The 20,182-nt window shown below is 34.5% G+C and overlaps 1 protein-coding gene across 1 annotated transcript in view; it reads left to right on the forward strand.

Moving 5' to 3' along the window:
* Positions 1-20,182, forward strand: part of LRP1 (LDL receptor protein 1) — a 1,646,373-nt gene that overhangs the window by 143,644 nt on the left and 1,482,547 nt on the right. Inside the window, exon 10 of the mRNA XM_090402369.1 lies at positions 8,131-8,305. Coding sequence (XP_090258495.1) covers positions 8,131-8,305 — 175 coding nt within the window. The remainder of the gene's footprint in view (positions 1-8,130; positions 8,306-20,182) is intronic.

Consider the following 20,182-nt stretch of genomic DNA (forward strand, 5'->3'; position numbering starts at 1 on the left):
ATTGATAGATCTTGAGTATTCTCTGCTCTGAAGGAGGAGGGGAGGGGGTTTGCAGTTACAGGGTTTTAATATTTTTTGATTTTGTGGGCTGTAGCCATTGACTAAGAAGGTGTTGAGGATGTGGTCAAGTTCAGTAGTTGGGGCACTGTTATCAGAACTGATTAATTTTGCTGTGCTATATAGGGTTTTTATAATTCCATGTTGTTGGGAGATTGAGGGTGGTGGTTTGACTGCTGATAAATGTATCTACTTGCATGTGTGGGTTTTCTGTAAACAGAGAATGCCAGGGATCCATCAGCATGTCGCGTAATCAGAGTATCTAGGAATTGGTGATTGTTATTGTTTTCCTTTTCTAAGGTAAACTGGATTCTAGGATGTTGATTGTTTAGATTTGTTAAGAAATTATGGAGTGTATGCCATGTGGCCAAATGGAGATCATCTACATACTTAGCATACTCCTCTGATGATGATAATTTCCTGCTTTGTAGTTCAGAATGGAACATTCATAAACTTAGCCACTTTCCAAGTGAGTACTACATGATTACTGTCACCAACTGGAGCAGAATGCATAGTTATGTCGAAAATTCCCTCTGACACTATAATTATATCTAACAATCCTTGATCGGGAGATCATTCTTTCACATGTTGCTTGAGAAGTTGTCTTGCTACAGCTCAATAAATTCAGTTTTGTTCTTCTAATGAGATTTCACGGCTACCCAATCATTGTTTGGATAATTAAAGTCCTCATCACACATTTGAGAGAAATGAAGTCACAGTGTGATAATTTGATAGCTGACTTATCAAATGTGTTTTGGAATTTCTCCAAAGATTGCCAACTTCCATTCTATAGAAATGAAGCCAGATATGTAGGATAGATTGTAAAGGTAATAGAAGATGGGTTAATTTTTGAGCACAATTGGGATGGAATAATAACAAGAATAACATTAAGACCAGTTGGAATCCAAGCTAGTGAGGATTCTTTTAATTTCTTTCTGATGAAAGACCAGAGGAAGCATGGAATTATCTGTTCTTGGTATTGTTGGATTAATTTGTCATGGTCATCTCAGTAAGTGTTGGGATTAGCTGATGAGCCAAGAGGTCAGTGAGTCTTATTTAGGATCTAGAATGTTGACTGCATTTGACCAAAAAACAAGTTTTATTTTTATTTTATTTTTTTATCTCTTTCCTAGATTCCTAAAAACCTAATCCCAGGCATGATTCTCATATGAATGTTTTAACTGAAATAAAATGTTCAGTTAAAATGAGTCATTTTTTTTAAATGGATAATTAAAGTTCTCATCACATGTTTGAGAGAAATGAAGTATGCAGTGTGATAATTGGATAGCTGACTTATCATCCATGTTTTGGAATTTCTCATATAAAGATTGGCTTGCTTCCATTCTGTAGAAATTTGAGGAACAGTTGATATGATAAAAGGGCCTAACTTGCCTTCAGTTGAAAAGACCCTTTTATTTCAGATGAAGTATTCAAGTCATCAATAATTGAGGTTTGTCTTTTCCAACCAAAGAGTGCACGTTGCATCCTGTATTGTAGATACCACAACTCAGGAGATCCAACAAAACCTTTAGATGCTTTTAGTTATAAGAAGAGGAAGTGTATGCCAAATCTGGTGATCTTTGCTCTTAGTGTCTGGGGGGGGGGTCTTGATTAAACATATGTTCATGTATGATGATGATATTCAGCCTGTAGATCCCCACTGCTGGCTTGAAGGCTTCTTCCATATGTGGAAAATATTCTTCCATAATTGGGTCTACTTCTACATTGTGACCCAGTCACTTTTAGGGAGAGTGTATCTATTTGTATGTATGAATGTGTGAATTAATGAGACACTCACAAACAAACATGGTAATGGCAGGATTTGAACTTGCAGCCTATTGGCTGGAGAGTGGATATGCTAACCAAGGCTAGCAAATAATACACACATACATGCAGTTTTTTTTAGATGGTATATATATATGAAATGGTGAACCAGCACTTTTATTAACAGAAATTTGTGACGTACAGATGCAATAGACGATTTAAAGAAGTTTATTTTTTATTTTTTTTCAGTGAAATTGGGTGAAATTTTTTCAGTGATTTGAAGCATTTTAATGTTAAATAAAATCTCAAATATAATGCATTATTTTAAATCATAAATTATTTGTTTTTGAAAATTTACATTACATAAATTGGTTGGTTTCTGTACCTGGTGCAATACATATTAATGAATGAAATTTAAAATTCCATTTTCAAAACAAGTTATCAGCACTTTGTACTGGATTTAGTGCTATAATAATACTTTTACTTATATATTTACATTCAAATACATTTTATTTACTTTTTATATACTTCTACAATAAATTTATACATAACTTGTGGTTCTTATTGGTTCCAAAAACATTATCACATTAAGAAGTAGCAATATCAGTAAATATTTTTTAGTTTTCTTTTTATATCCTTTTAATTTTCAGTTTTTCCTGCTAACAAAGAACAAGTACTGGCACCTTATTTTTTCCAAAAAAAAGGTGTGTGTGTTTGTGAGAGAGAGAGTATGTGTGTAAAATAAGTTAATAAATGCAATGGCAGTGATAGCATGAGATTAGTTATGTGTAATCAATCACCAGTATTATGGTGATTTGGTGATATTGTAATTAATTACCCACATATCCCCATTGAGATGTGAGGTGTGCGGGGGCCTTCATAGCATTATTAGTAAGATTTGCCACTTGTTGAAAGGAACTGGACCAAATGGTAATTAGTCAAGATCCTTTCATCAAGTTTTTGTCAAATACACCTTACTGTGGTCTTTTTAATTATGTTGAGTTAGCCTGTCTTATACAGAAGTGCACAGGTCATTCTTCTTCAAGCCCTTTTTTTGCAAGGAACTTTGATATGGACATCATCTACATGACTGACCTGAGAATACATGTAATCTCAATTAACAAGGGGGATATATGTGAAACTAAAAAAAACTGGTGATTATAACAATTCCAGGAGGCAGTTTGTAGCAGTACCATGGTTTAAGGGAGATGCTATTATTAATGCATAGGAAATGGTCAAGGGATGTATAAGGAAAATAGTATTAGATTGCATACCCAGAGTTAGGAGGATAAATTAAGGGGAGATAAATGGATGCATAGCATGATTAAACAGGAGTGCTAAAGAAGAAAATGTTATGCAAGTTATATAAGAAGAAAGGTGATCAGCACGCTCATAGCAATACAAGTTGAAAGTGTTTTTTCTCCCCCCCCCTGCTTATACTGTAAATTAAAGATGCCAAGAATTCTTTAATTTGTAATTCTCATAGAAAGCCTTATACGTTGATTATACATGATTATTAACTAACTTAAGGAATTCACAACGTACACTAGAATATAAATTAAATTAAACTTTAATATATATTTCCAATATTTCAGCAACGTCACATTGCCATCTTCAAAGGAACTTAAAATAAAGATACGTGCACACAGGCACTACATTCAGTAAATGAGGAAGAAGCAAGGAAGCTGTTGTTTCTCCTAAAAGTCCTGTTGGTGCCCGCTAGCAGGCTATGTAGATGTTGTTGGGCTGAAGGTCTCCTGACGTACGTCTCCCAAATTTGGGGCAGTCTCATACAACCAAATTTGTTGAGGTTTGGCATGTTTCTTAGGGCTGAAGATGATTCCATGAAAAGTCTTTCGAATTTGTATTTGCTACGGTGTATTACTGTAGCTTTCTTCCACTGTATTCTGTGGTGAGTATCCAGAGCATGGTCTGCAAGACCAGAGTGACTGTACTGGTGAAAACGGATGTAGTCCTTGTGTTCTGAAATTCTGATATTTGCTGTCCTGCCTGTTTGGCCAAAGTAGGACAGCTTACAGCTGCAAGGGACCTGGTATACACCAGGTAGGTCTAGGGGAAGTGGTTGGTCTTTAGTGGAGCAGATACGAGATGCCAATTTTCTATATGGTCTGTAACAAGAGGTCAAGTCATGTTTTTTTTTTAAGATTTTGGTAATTAATGATTATACAGGAGTGCAAAAGGCACGTGCATGCAGGCACTACATACAGTAAATGAGGAAGAAGCGAGGAAGCTATTGTTTCTCCTAAAAGTCCTGATGGTGCCCTCTAGGGGCTATGTAGGTATTCTTGGCCATTGGGCTGAAGGTCTCCTGATGTACGTCTCGGAAAAAGTTACCAAAATCCTAAAAAAAACATGACTTGACCTCTTGTTACAGACCATATAGAAAATTGGCATCCCTTATCCGCTTCACTAAAGATCAACCACTTCCCCTAGACCTACATGGTGTGTACCAGGTCCCTTGCAGCTGTGAACTGTCCGAATTGGCCAAACAGGCAGGACAGCAAATATCAGAATTTCAGAACACAAGAACTACACCCGTTTTCACCAGTATAGCCACTCTGGTCTTGCAGGCCATGCTCTGGATATACGCCACAGAATACGGTGGAAGAAAGCCACAATAATACACTGTAGCAAGTTCAAATTTGAAAGATGTTTCATAGAATCAGCCTGAGCCCTAAGAAACATGCCTAACCTCAACGAATTTGGTTGCATGAGACTGCCCCAAATTTGGGAGATGTACATCAGGAGACCTTCAGCCCAATGGCCAAGAATACCTACATAGCCTGCTAGAGGCCACCATCAGGGCTTTTAGGAGAAACAATAGCTTCCTCGCTTCTTCCTCATTTACTGTATGTAGTGTCTGCACATGTCTTTATTTTAAGTTCCTTTGAAGGTTGCAACGACGTTGCCAAAATATTGGAAATATATATGTTAAAGTTTAAAATTTAATTTATTTTCTAGTGTACATTGTGAATTCCTTAAGTTAGTTAATAATCATCTTTAATTTGTAACAATACAAAGCAGAGGCAAGAAGGATTACTAGCATGGTGAGAAAGGAAACATCATATTATGAATGAAAATTGGTCAAGCAGGGCAAACGAAATACTAGGGAGGTCTTTAACTATGTGATGAGCAGACGGAAGAAGGATAACTTTAATGAATGCTGATGGTAAGGAGGTGACAAAAATCTGGACTATTGTGTACAGGGTTGGTTGCTTGTCTTCCTTGTGGATGTTCAAGTTATGGAGAAGATTCAGAGGAAAATTATCAAAATGGCTGGTTTGTGGTGCTTCCTGTGAAGATAGATTGAAAAGTTTAGCACTAATAGGCAAATAAGTTACTAGAAGATTGGACAGGAGCGAAGATGGGATTAACTATGGAAGTTTTGTAGTAAAATTGTAATAAGCTAGATTTTTTTGCTGGAGAGGGGAAGTGGATAAGTTGAATAGGTTGCCTGAAGCAAGCATGAGTGATTTTTAGGGAATGACTTTAAGGTTTGATAACAATTTTGTCAATAATGGTTAGTGTGTGCTTCCCTTGCTGAGTCTTCGGTAGTATGGAAATCCCAAAGAAATATAAGCCTTATAATAATAAGGAAATCTCATATTTTAAGGGCAGCTCTATAGAGCTACCCTTGTATTAGTCTCTCACCTGTGTTTAACTTTTTGAGCTTTTTACTGTAAGAATCAACCACAGTGGAGTAAAAAATAAACTGTGTGGATTTCTTCTTCTTCTTCCTTTCTTCCTCTTTTATGTTGCAATGTCAAGGATTTTTCTGTTCATTTACTTGCAACCATATCATGAGGATAAGGTGGTTAACCCCGTGATTTTTCAACACAAATTTATATCTTTATAATTTACAAAAATCTCCACTGTTTTGACCTCCTAAGAGAATTTAGCACTACAATTAATGCAGTGTTATAGACAGGTTTAGTTTGGGGTAATTGGTTGTGGAAGCCTCTTAAAGCAGTACCAGAATAGCTAATTTTTTCTTAAGATGATAAGCAAGTTCATAATTTCAGTTTATCATTTATGATCAGATATCTCTGCATTTTCATGAGCATGGCTTCCTTCTTTGAAGAGATGATTCTGCTGTTAAGCAATATTGTTAAAACAACCCTTCACATTTTTAAAAATGGTATGCATGAAAATTACTTTGAGGACTATAAGGGAGCAAAACATGAAGATTTAGAAAGCAACTAAAATGCATCAAACAACAAAAGAAATAATGAAAGAATTTTTATATTTCGGTATTGGACATGAGGAGTAAGCAACCAAAAGAGCTGAGATTGACTGTAAGTGAACAAGAAATAAATGGGAAATTTAGCAAACTTGATGTTAATATGGCTGTGGGACTTGATAATATATCACCAAGTATTTTGAAGGAATGTGCCAGGGAGTTGGCATTTCCCTTGACATATTTGTTTAATAAGAGTCTTGCACAGGGTCAAGTTCCAGAGGAGTGGAAGAAAGGCAAGATTGTGCTGCTTCATAAAGGAGGTGACAGAACTCAAACATCAAATTATAGGCCTATCTGTGTGTCAGTTGTGGTTAAAGTGTTGAAGAGGCTGGTGAGAACCAGGATCCAGAATTTGGTTGACAACAGGAGTATTATCTTTGATAGACAGCATGGATTTTGCTAAAGGGAGGTAATGTTCTAGCAATCTGCTTACTTATTACAATAAGGTGATGGCTTCATTGGACAAAGGAGATTGATATTAGACTACAGCAAATGGAGATGGATATTAGACTAGTTCATTGGATTGGAGATTGGCTATATGATAGGTATCAGCAAGGTATACTATAAATTGTGAGCAATATCCCAGAAGAGGAAAGTCAGTAGTGTTCCTCATGGGTCTGTTTTAGGGCCATTGCAGTTTAACCTCTATGCTAATGATATTGCAAAAGATTTGGATGGGGGATATTCAGTTGTTTGCAGATAACGCAAAGTTGGGACCAACTATGAGGAGTAGAGAAGACAAGAAGACTTGAATATATTGAATGAATGGGCATGAGAGTGATGATTCCAGTTTAGTGTTGCAAAATGTGAGATTTAAAATTTGGAAAACAATGATGGGATGTAGAATTTATGCTTGGTGGGGGATATATTGTGGACATGTAGGAATTAAGAGATCTTGGGGTAATGGTGAATAAGGATATAAAATTTAGAGGACATATAGCCAGAATTGTAGGACAACACAAATTCCGGTAATGATGAGGACACTAACTTGTAGATGTATTGAGGTTCTTGTTCCATTGTATAAGTCTCTGATTAGGCCACACATAGACTACTGTGCACAGATTTGGTCATATAGTTTTCAAAAGGACAAAGAGATGTTGGAAATGGTCCAGAGGCAACTGACTAAGGTAGTTTCTGATCTCTGGAATGTTGAATATGAGGAAAGGTTGAGAAGATGCGATTTACAGTCTAGTGGATAGGAGGAAGATGGGTGATATGAATGAGATGTACAAGTTGGTAAGGGGTTGTTATACGATCAGTATTGACGAGGTTTCTCATAAAATGGTAGGAGATGGGGTGGGGAGAACAAGAATGGACTTCATCCCTGGAAGCTATATATGGAGCATGTGAACAAGAGAGTGAGAATCAGGTTTTTTGCATGCAGAATTGTGAATAATTGGAATGCTTGCCTGAGAGGTTGGTGTCTGCAGAGAATTTGAATGTGTTTAAGGCAAGGTATAATGATCTGTGTGTATGACAAAAGGACCTCCTAGATGAGTCTTTGACTCCATGGGTCTTAGGGTAATAATAATTTCTTTTACTTTACAATGTATCATGAACATTTATGTGTTTTTCATTGAAGCTCATTTCCTTGCTGAGCCAAGCATCATAAAAGTCATTGATAATATAAATTCTTTATAACAAATGTTAAGCTTTAGTGCAGACCCTGAGAATTAGCATTTTTCTCTATTTTTTTTTTTTCTCTCTACACAATAAAATACACTTTTTGTTTTCTTATCAACTAAGATGCCCTATTTTCATTATAAAACTGAGTTATGTTTGCTGACAGTAATTCAGTTGTATGTTTCTTCAATTGTGCTGAATAATATTAGTAAATGCAGCTTTTTTTTTTTTTTTTTTTATAGATGCAAATAAATTAAATAATTATGTGGGGTTTGTTATTACTGGATAATTTGGTCTGCAATTCTAAGCCATGTCCTTTCAATGAATGACATTAATAAACTTTCAGATTGCAATTTGTATTAAACTAATTGTATTGTGTATATTCCTTTTTGATAGTTTAAAATTTTGACGAGTTTTAATTTCAGGTAAGAAATCTTTATGGAATTACAGTCTTTGAACAGCATCTCTTTGTAACAAGTTGGCATAGTAACAGTATAATTTCTGTTCACAAAACTAATCAAGCTGACTTGAAGGTTGTAAAAGCAAATTTGACAAGACCATTTTCTGTTCATGTGTACCATAGACAGCGCCAACCAGAAGGTAGATATTGCTTTTGTTATTTTCCCTATTGTTTTTATTATTAAAAATATGTTAGCTGAATTTGAAATTGTTTGTGACACATTAAAAAAAAAATCTGCATATAGTTTTTGTACTTGGCAAGGTTTAATTCAATGGCTAGATAATCATTGCTTTTGTTTCACAAAACACATTTCATACAAAGGTAATTTATTTTCTTGATTTTGCAGATTTATTTTAACTTAAATGCATGTAAACTTTATTTTACATAGAATTTAAGTCAAAATAATTGTAATAATTATTTTAACTTAAATTTTTAATTGTCAGTTAGTACAATAAGTTAATATAAAAAAAGAGGATGGGAGAGAATTGAAAGATTCAGAGTAAACTTTCTTATTTTAAATTAAAAAAAATCTGTGACAGTTCAGTGATAGCAGGGATCTTTCAGAAGTTCTGTATACCATCATCATTTCTTGATATGTATCTTTAGTGCCCTATGATAGTTCAATATTATTTATTCAGTTTTTTTTTTTTTTTAATTATTGGTTATCATCAATTTACTTCTTAATTAGCATTTCTGGCTTGTTGGGCACTGCCAACTACATCAATCTGCCTGGATCACTGTCTTTCTGAGGATGCTTACCCTTTCATTTTGTTAAATAACCACATAATCATACATGTTCTTGAATGCTAATAACTTCAAGTTCCATGCTAATATTTTAAATTTTAATATGATCCTGTCATTGATACCATCTATTCAATTGCCTTATTTCCTTCATTATCCCCATATCTGCATTTCTCTCTAGCATAGTAACAAGGACAAATGTGACATTTACCTTTTGGTTGGAAAGACCTAGATTTGAATATTAAAGGTTCCTTGTATTCTAGATAAGGAATTTTCAGCTGAGGATGAGTCAGGCTGTCTCGGAAAGAATGGCAGGGTTTTGCTTCCTGGAAATTAAGGTGTTTTTCATTATACAAAATGGGCAGCCTATCCAGTAAATACACACACTCAACTTAGTTGCTTTAGTTCCTATATTCTCATGTTTATGGTGTTTGTTTTAATAAGATGATGATTTCCTTTTGCATTTATCTATTTTAATTAAAGGAGTCTGGATTCAAGGTTATATTGTGAGTGGTTGGTGTATTTAGCGCTTGTGTAAAATTGGTGATTTTTTATCTATTTTTATTGTGTTTTTCCTTAGAAAATTAGTGTTTTACAGTGTATTAGAGTAGATTTTTGTGTTTTTAGAGTATTTAGTGTCATTATAAATATTTTTATAAAATGTCATCAAAAATGTAGAAGAAAAGGAATTATTGGCTATTTCCAATAATTCCCTAACAAGAACAGCAAAGGGAACAAGATGGTTTTCTCCACTAAAGTGATATAGAAGAGGATATTGAAAATAACTTAACCTCTGAAATCACTAGGTTATAGCAGATTATTAAACAGACAATGAGGGAATTACAGAAAGTCCTGTGGCATTTAGAGGAACACAGAGAGAATAAAAAAGTTCAGCAGCATAATGGAAAACAACCAAGCACGGAATCAGGTAAGTTAGTGCTTAATAGCAAAAATCGAATAAGTAAAGTTGATAGTAAAAAGAAGGATTTATTTGGTATGGTGACTCTGTCAAAATACATGGCATTGATGAGCAAGTTATAAGGTCAAGTTTTCCAAGAGCAAAAATTAAAAATATAGTGCAACCAATTGAAAAACAGAAAAGAAAAGCAAAACAGGTCATAATTTTGGTAGGTACCAATGACTTAACTAGTGATGAATTCAGTACGAGAGAAGATATGAAAAGATTGTTGGAAGAAGTGAAGAGTGAGAAACTAAAAATCATTAGTATATTGCCTAGATATGATGGAAATGAATTACGAAGAAGAGCTATGGTGGCAATGGTTTGATAAGTAGACTGTGTACACTGTGTACATTAATGACATTGGGAAGGATTTGACACATGCAGATATTTGCTGATAATTCAAAGATACGTACAGTAATCAGGAGTGCTGCTGATGTGCAGTACAATTTGAATAGGCTGGAATTGTGGGCATGTGAAAATGGCTCTAAGTTCAATGTTAATAAATGTAAGTTCATGCACTTTGGTGTGATTAGGAATTCAATGTCATATTATATTTTTGGGATTATGTTAGAAGAAACTGATCAAGCTATGGATCTTGGAATTTTAGTAGACAGGAAGTTGAAGTTCAAGGATCACATTTCAAAGATTGCAAATACAGCTGAAAAGATAATTGTAATGCTGAAATGAACTTTGTCATGTAAAGATAAGGAACTCCTTTTGCCTCTTTACAAGACCTTGATAAGACTTCACTTGGACTCTTACATGTACGTCTGGTCTGCTGGTTTTCATAGTGATTCTGATACAGTGGAGAGTGCAAAGCAGAGCATCAAAAATGATATGAGAAAGAGGGGGTGATATGATGGAGACTTACAAACTTTTGAAAGGGTATATAGAAATTCCATGGATGGAATTTTTAATTTTATGGAGGGTTGGGAAAGGATGCGAGGGCATCCTTAGAAGTTGAATGAATGCTGTCAAGAGGTGAGGGCTAGATTTTTCTCTCATAGATTGGTGTGTGTGTGTGTGTGTGTGTGTGTGATCAGGATGGATTGTCTTGGATGTTGTGTGTGCAAGCAGTGTGAATGAATTCAAGAACAGAAATAACAGCTGGCCTCCCTCTATGAGTCTCTGACTCCCTGGAGATTTCTTTTAATAATAATAATTGCCAAAATGTTAACCAGGTTTGTTTCCGATGGGAGTGCTATTACCAATCTCAGATTGAGGTATTTAACTCAGTTTAAAGAAACTTTATCTTATCTATTATATCTGAAGTTAGTAATTACTCAAAATATATGCAAAAATAATTTAATGAATCAAATTTATTTACAGTAATTATATACATAGCTCATTCAGGGAACATATAAAGACAAGTCATATCGTGGATTAAAAAATATTCTAAATCTGAACACTTTCTTTCAGTTTAAACTATAAAACAAATAAAGATGAATGTGTATTGGGCTCAGGGGCAAATATTAAAGTGTGCTAGGTGTGCAGTGCTCATCCACGAAATATTAGTATCACCGATATTATATTTTTGCATTTATTCCTGTTAAAGACTCCCCTAATTGTTTGCAGACTTTGCATGATTCCTAAAATTAAACACAATATGCTAATGCTTCATTGCCCTCTTCACAAGGATAATGAAGTATTAGTGCTTCATGAAGAGTGCACTTTTTGACGCGTAAACATTGCGTCACATTCGCTTTAATAGTCCAGGTGTGCTTTCAAAATGCATACACCTTTGAGCCCTTTGAAAAGATGTAAGGAGGGCGCAGCAGATCAAATTCTTAGCGTTCCAGTATTTTTAAACCCCTCAGAAGGCGAGGCTGGGTGAGCTCACATCGAGAGCTCACTCAGCACTAGCGGCTGTGATTGGTTATTGTTTCAACCAATCCAATTGAAAGTTGTCACTTGTCATGAGTTGAGTGCTTTCTGTATCTCCGATGGCTGTATTACAAACAACTGTTACACATGTTTTCTGGAACCGAAAAAATCGAACGTGGCTGTTAGGAGAAAAAACCTAAATGTTTCTCTTGCTTGTGCAGTATAGCATCTGTTGAGGTTGCAAAATTTTGTAACAGTATAGAGACTTTTTTATTCTAGTCTTTGGAAACAACAGGCAGTAAAAAAATATCTATTCATGAATAAAAATGAATATTCTGTGTATTATAAGACGTTGTTGATCTTCAAAAAATACCAGCATACATGAGATTGATAAGACAGACGAACCACTGATACTTAAAAAAAAAAAAAGTAAGATTCCTGAAAGTGTGGATAATTCTGATAACGATCGGAAATTTGATGAAAAGATTTGCTGCTCCATCAAACCATATTTATTCCTACCATACTCTCTGTCTCCTCGTAAGTTTTTTTTTTTTTAATTATGCCATCATAAATTCACTTATTCATGTCTAGACTATAATTTATAGGATTGTGCTATTTGCTCTACCCAGCAACTTATAGGACACACATATCACAAATGTTAATTATTAATAATTCGTTTACCATTAATGAAAGTATTTCTACTCACACTTATTCTTTCCTTTCATTTTTTATTTTCACATGTCTTATAAATGATGGTTCACATATTTTCATCTTTGAGTATTTCAAATATGCCAACCAAATATAGCATTCTCCTTTATTATCGTTTTCTAATAAATTTTAAAACAAACAGATTATTCCCCACTCTATGCAGAAGTATTCATAGTTATCCTGCAATTAATTGCATTGGACCAATTAAGATGAGCACTGATGTCCTATGCACTCTCAAAACTTTCATACATCGATAAAAATGCAGTTATATGGTCATGTGTGTGTCTGCAGAGGGGGGGGGGGGCACTTCCCCCTGGATCAAGTGAAAAATTCCACAGATTATAATCGTAAAAGTGATTGAGATATGTAACTTTACACCCTCGACCATGGGGCGCTTTTTCTGTCTTAAAATTTTATTATGGGTTGGCCTGTTTCAGCCGATGGCAGGGTACCCATAGAACACATGTTTTATTGCAGCAATAAAGCATGTGTTCCTGTTTTTGGTTTGTCGTTTTCTGATTTGTGAAAAAAATGTTCATTACTGTTGTGAACAGCAACCAGTTTGTTTGCCCTCTGTGTCTAGTGAGTCACTGAGTGAAGTGTGAATTGTAAATTTATAGTGAAACAAATTTAAACAGCAAAATACATTTTTATAAGGTAAGTAATATAAGTAATAAGAGTATGTAATTTAATATTATTTTACTTGTTAGTTTTATAATTTTCTTTTTTTTGCTTTTAAATTGAAATAATTTAATTTAGGATTTTGGAATTAATTAGTTGCTTTTTAATAACATATGCCAGTCAATTTTTTTATATATATGAAATTGTGCTGGAAACTGTATTAATTCCTAATAACTTTTTTTCCCAAGAATTAAAGATCATTAAAATCAATGTAAAATGAAAATAAGGTATTTATGGTTTAGATCAACAAATAATTACATTAAAAAATGCTAAAAGACATTTATTGATGTAATTATTTAATTACATCAATAATAATAAAAATTTATTGATGTAATTATTTGTATTGAAGCTTTGCCCCCTCCTGAAAATTTTCTGCCGATGCCCATGCATACTTTCAAATTGATGCGAAATTTGTAGTGCGGGTTGCATAATCCACACGACAGCACACCAAACTGAAATGGGTACGTGATGCCACTGATTGGGCTGAACTGAAAATTATCAGGCTGATAATGAAAAATATATAGGCCAAGATCATAATTTTGACAGCCTGTTTTGCTTATCTGTTTTTGATAAGCCTTTCTCGGGGAGATGTTGCTACAGCTTTATTTCATAATTGGAATCAGAGTATGGCACTAAAAGGTTGTGTTGGATTCAAATATGGATTTTTTTTTTTTAAATTGAACAGTGTTTTTGATGCTGATTGGGTTTAAGTTGCTTAAAAATTACAATTGGTACACTTGCACAGCAACACTTGTTATGTTATCTTGTTTGGGGAAATGAAAGGACTTGTGATACCCATAAAAAAGAAACATTACTTTAATTTTTTTTTCTTTTTTTTTTTTTTTTTTTTCAAATGACAAAATTTAGTGATTGTACATTAATGACTCTCAGTTAAGTTTCCATTTTGTGGCAAAATGGAAAATTAAATGAAAACAATTGGGTATAAGTCGCCACTAAGATCTTGTTAAACAAAACTTTTATTTTAGTAATGCATAAAAACTGATGGTCATTTGGTATTAAACGTTATTGAAATATCTTTATAATGTTTTTGTAAAGATATTTCAATTTGTATTTTTGTATTTTGAATAACAGATAACTGTTTGCTCAGCACTGAACACAGTGGTGACTGATGCCACTGTGTTCATTTCATTATAGTGTTGCAATGGAAAACTTCACTGAATGTTGCCAATATACAGTCACTAAATTTTCAGTATTCAAAATGTGATGATAATGAGGATGCCAAGATGACCATGATTTACTAAAACGTGGGTGTTTTTATTGGAGTCTTGTTCTTTTACATGGATAAAGTGACAAGCACTATCTTGCACACACCATCTATAACTTTCTCTCTGATCCCAGTTATGAAAAGCAGGTCAAGCAGTGCTTCTGTGAGAAAGGTATTTCAAGAGCAGATGGGCAAAACTGGTTGAACATATACACACAGGAAAGCCTCAGCATATAAATGCATGGTGGTGGTGGTTTATCCCTTCAATCATTTTCTGATCCTAGGTGTCTTTGTAGGCTTTACCCACAAAGTGTTCCTGGTGAGATTTTTACAGGGTAGTTCACTATTGCTCCCCCCCCCCCCCATTTTATCCAGACTCAGGACTGGCATATGGCTTGGATTTATTCATGACTGTAATCCATATGTGTTCACAGGGCCAGTTTGCCTGTTCTGGGGAACAAAAAAACCAGAGTTTCCAGGTGAAAAAACTCCCTACCTCCATATGAGAGGTAGGGAGTTTTTTACCAGCTAACTCACCTTTTGTTGAAAGAGATAAAGGTTCCTCACATCACTGATGGGAATCGAACCCAGGTCTTTCTGACTAAAGGGCTTTGTCTATACTGATTGAGCTATGGAGGTGCATATAAATGCAAATAATAGTTCATATCATTCCTGCATATGCTGTTCTTTGAAATAATAGAGTTAGAGCTGGTTTCTGAGCCCATGAATAAGAGTGTAGATGAACTATTGGAGAGGAGAAAGCTTTCAAGTCAAAAGTAAAATTCTTAACTATTATTATTATTATTATTATTTGACACCTCCAGGGAGTCCAAAGACTCATCAAGGGAGGGCACCTGCTCTACAACTCTGTCTCCACCACTCAATCATGGGCAACATCTCAACTCTCGCCAGTAGAGTTCAAGGTTGGTACTTCTAAACATAAGACGCATCAATGGAAATGAAATGAATCTAACTAAAGAATTGAATAAGTATAAGATCAATATAATAGGCATGACTGAAACAAAGGAGACAAAAACAGGTGAGATCTTTCTAAGCAACAAACACAGAATGTTATATTCAGGGAATAACAATCAGAGAAAAGGAGTAGGAATAGTATTCAACAGTGAATTACTACCATTCAAGAAGATAATCTTCTTGAATGGCTGACAGTATCAGTGACAATGAGATTTATTTGTGCTTATGGTTTCACAGAAGGTTTTACTAAAGAAATGGAGGAATTTTTCGAGGCATTAGAAAAGGCAGCTGACACAATGAAAAAGGAAAAGTTGGTCCTTGTTGGAGATTTGAACAGCAGAGTAGGAAATGATTACTAGACATATAGAAATATTTGAGGAAAATTTAGAGAAAAGAGCAAAGCTAATAATAATGGTAAGTACATTATTTTATGTTTCAACATTAAAATGTGCACAAATTCACATGGAGAAAGGATGCAAAAAATAAGAAAAGTATCATAAACTATTATTGTTGATACTTCAACTTGAAATTGGATTTCATGTTGAAATGAAGAGTGTGTAAGAAAGTTTTTCAATGAATAAAAGTTGAGTAGCTTTTGGAGGTGAACTGTAGACTCAAATATGCAAAACATTATTCAAGAAGAAATAAAGGAGTTTGAAAACAAGAAACAAACCAGGATTCAGTGGCAAATGCTGAAGAAAACATTGATCAACCAAAGAGGCATATGGTGAGTTTGTCTGCAATGATAAAAAAAATTAGAACCTTATGGTGGACTCAGGAGGTTAAAGAGGCAGTCAAGTAAAAGAAAAAAGAATACCAAAAGGTCCTGACAAGCGAGTCAGCCTAGACTCCTAGAGAATACAGAGAAAAACTGTGCAAAATTAGCTAAACAAAATTCATGGTAAGACTTTGGTAAGAATGTAGAAAATCAATATCAGGAAGGTGGCAGAATATTCTGGAGGCTATTGAAAAAGCTTAGAAATAGAGAAATAGAGGAAAGAGTACTGTAAAAAGAATTAGATATGATAAAGGTGACATGAAAACTGAAGATATATATTCTAAATGTCTGGAATAATTATCCCTGAAAGATTGCTAAATGAAACAAGCAGTGGCAGCACAGTAGTTATAAACACTCAGCAGGAATACACATCCTTACTTGAAGTAGAAAAAGCCATCAAAAACCTGCAATGTAGAAAGGCAGCTGGAATAAATGATATTTGTCCAGAAATAGTTTTATATATATATATATATATATATATATATATATGGGGATATATATATATGGGGATATAAATGTTTTACAGTGGCTATGCTGCACAATTCAGAAAACCTGGTCAGTGGACTGAATTCTGGATGATTAGAAAAGAGCTCTTATAGTATCCATTTATAAAAAGAGAAATAAAACTGAATGTGAGAATTGCAGTGAAATTTCCCTGTTGAATATTCCTGATATGATTTTTACAAGTTTACTTCAGAAACTGTTAAGAAAAATTTTGGAGAGAAAGCTTGGCAAAGAACAAGCTGAATTGCCCAAATGGAGATTCTTGGGATCAGATTTTCACTTTAAGACAAATAGTTGAGAAGTCATTGGAATATAAGGGGTCAGTTTTGGCGCCATTGTTGTTCAATTTGTATGTTAATGATATTGGGTTGGGTTTAACTAGTGATATCCAGCTGTTTGTAGATGATGCAAAATTGGGGAGAGCAATGCACAGTCAAGCTGATGTTAATGCCTTACAAGAGGACTTGAATAGATTGCATGAATGGACAGGTAAGTGGAACTGTCAGTTCAATGTTGCCAAGTGTAAGGTTTTGAGATTTGGTAAGCAACGATGGGATGCCAAGTATACACTTGGTGGGGAAACTTTAACAGAAGTAGAGGAGATGAGAGATCTAGGAGTGATGGTGGACAAGGACCTGAAATTCAGGGGCCATATTGCACAAGTTGTGAAGACATCACATCGAATAATGGCAATGATGTGGAGAAGAACCCTGACATTCAGAAATAGAGAGGTTATGATCCCATTGTATAAGGTCTTGATCAGGCCTTATATGGATTATTGTGCACAGATTTGGTCGCCTGGTTTTTCATGGTGACGAGGATATGTTGGAAAGGGTACAGAGAAGATTCACAAAGGTAGGTATACTCAGTGGTCTTTTTAATGTGGAGTATGAGGACAGATTGAGAGAATGTAAGTTGCAGAGCCTCGTGAATAGGAGGAAGAGGGGTATATGATTGAGACATATAAACTGGTGAGGGGTTGTTATCAGGTAGACATAGAAGAGAATTTTCATACAATTGCAATAGAACAAGAGGCCATTGCTGGAAACTGTATAAGGAGGGTGTGAGCAAAGGAGTGAGAAGCAGGTCTTTGCACGGAGGGTGGTTGGTGAGTGTAATGCATTGCCTGAATGTGTTATGGATGTGGACACATTGAATCAGTTTAAGACCCAGTTGGATGAGCATTGTATGCAATAGTGAGTACCTCCCATGATGAGTCTCAGACTCCATGGTGTTTGGGTGTTGATGGTAATAATAATAACACGGAATTGTATTGTTCAACATTATATTGAGCAATACATAGTCTATTTGAGCTGCAAGTCAGCAGTTAGAATTTGAAGGAGGTACAGGAAGAGGATTTGATGTTAGATCAGGTGTGCACATTATCTCCACTGTTATTCATTATAAAGGAAAGTGGGAGTGAATCTGATATCAAAATTGGTGATGTTAATCTCAGCTCTTTACTTTATGCAGATGATATTATACCTTTAAATCTGTGCTTCCCAAACTTCAGGGCCCCCTTTGGAAAAATTAAAATATTTTACGTCCCCCCCTCAAAAAAAATCGTAATATAGACATATATTATTATTATAATATTTGTTATATTTATATTCAATTCAAAACATACACCGTGAATATTGCAAAAATCAAATGCAAATATTACATTTTTAACATCTTACATACACATTTGACATGGCACATATCTCATATTTTTATGTAGATAGATATATTGTTATTGTATGTTTACACTACAAGCACATGAATTGTAAAATGATTAGTAATAAAGAAAGAATTAAAAACTTAAAAGAAGTTTAATAATTTAATGTGATGGATGTGTTTCAATACTGCTACCCAAAAAGTCAATATCAGGTGAAATTTTTGAAATTGCAATTCTTCGATTTCTGCTTAAATGAAACTTATATGAATAAGCATATATTTACTAATATTTGTTAAGCGCCGAAATACGCAGGAAGCAAAATTTGTGAGCCCACACCAATGTATGGTTTTTTCCGTTAAAATATAAAAAATAACAAAAAAGAAATAATAAATAATAAAAATCAAATATGTTTCTTTTAAGATGAAAAAAACCTACTTAGTCTTAAAACATTTTAAATTTGTTTTCATTAATTCATGCCCCCCCCAACAAAACCTACGGCCCCAATTGGGCCATGACCCACAGTTTGGGAAGCGCTGCTCTAAATAAATCCAGTATAAGTTTGTAGGGTTTCTTGACTAAATTAAATAACTATGGTAATGAATTTGATATGAAAATCAGTGATACAAAGACAATGAAAGTATGCAGAAACATTGAAAATATTTACTGTTCTGAATGGAGACAATTTTTAGTATATATATGGCAAACTAAATATGGAAATAAACAACAGAATTAGCAAAGCTGGTAAGAATGGGAGTCAGCTGAATAAATGATCAAAGACTGGAGACCAAAGCTGTGAGAATTCGAGACAGATTAGGAAACTTAAAAGATAGCATCAGTGAGTACCATATTAAAAATGAGGATATGAGGAAAGAACTTACCATGTAAGTTCTTTTAAGCCATGTAAGATATAGCTTAAGCCATGTAAGTTTGCCAACCAGGCAAAGAACAAGTGTTCTTTGTTTGGTTGGCAAGAAAATAACCCAGATCTAGGTAGATTTGATATAGTAAAAAGTACCTTAGAAGACAGAAATATAAGATCGGATAATGTTGAAGTCTTGACAGATAATAGCTTGGTTTGGAAGGAAATTGTTGGTTGAAAGTTGGTAATGATGTAACTTTTTCTATCATAATATCCTGTATATCCCCTGAGGGTGCATAGCAGGAATTTCATGCATTTTCTTGCATTTTCAAAAATTTGATTAAAAAAAAAAAATATTTTTTTTCTGTAAAACATAATAACCAGGTGTCTCTGATCACATTGCTTTGACATTAATCTAGTTTACGTTTCCTTATTTTCTGACTGAAGAAAGCAACATTTTGACAGTTTTTATGGGAAACCTACCTACGAGAGGTTGGTCAATCTATAGTACACTAGTACTGCAGATTGGCAGTAAGGAACTTTTTCACATATGACTAGCAAAGCTTTGGATTGTGTGCATTGGGAAACACGTGGTGGGAGACTATTCCAGAGGGCTGCAGGGAAACAGATGAATGAAGATGAGGAGAAAATTATTCTGTGGGTTTGGAGGTGAACAGTGAGGGTGTCTTGTTTAGTTCTTGTAAGCATTCAGATGGATTTGCAAGGGAATGGGAGAATTCTGATGCCAATTGTATGAACAGCAACCATAGAAGTATTTACAGAAGATGCAGGCTGAAGAAACTGAACACCTGTGTGAAAGTGAGTGGAGCATATTAGTGGTCAATCTAACTGCTCTTTTCTGTATACAGTTAAGTATTTATTGGGACTTCTTAGGAGCACCGCCCAGATGTGAGAACAGTATTCAGTGGTCTGGCAGATTTGTGATTTGTATATAGTTAGCTGTTTGCAGTTAAGGCCTTGAATGAAAGATAAAACCTAATTTTGGATGCATAGGGGGGAAGTATTTGTGATATGTCTGTGCCAAGAGAGATTTGAGGTTAGAGTTATTCCAAAAAAAAAAAAAAAATGTAATCTCATCTAGAA

The sequence above is a fragment of the Typopeltis vanoorti genome, chromosome 2 (genome assembly GCF_054136105.1).
Source record: "Typopeltis vanoorti isolate ZY-2024b chromosome 2, IOZ_Tvanoo_1.0, whole genome shotgun sequence".
Taxonomy (NCBI): Eukaryota; Metazoa; Arthropoda; class Arachnida; order Uropygi; family Thelyphonidae; genus Typopeltis; species Typopeltis vanoorti.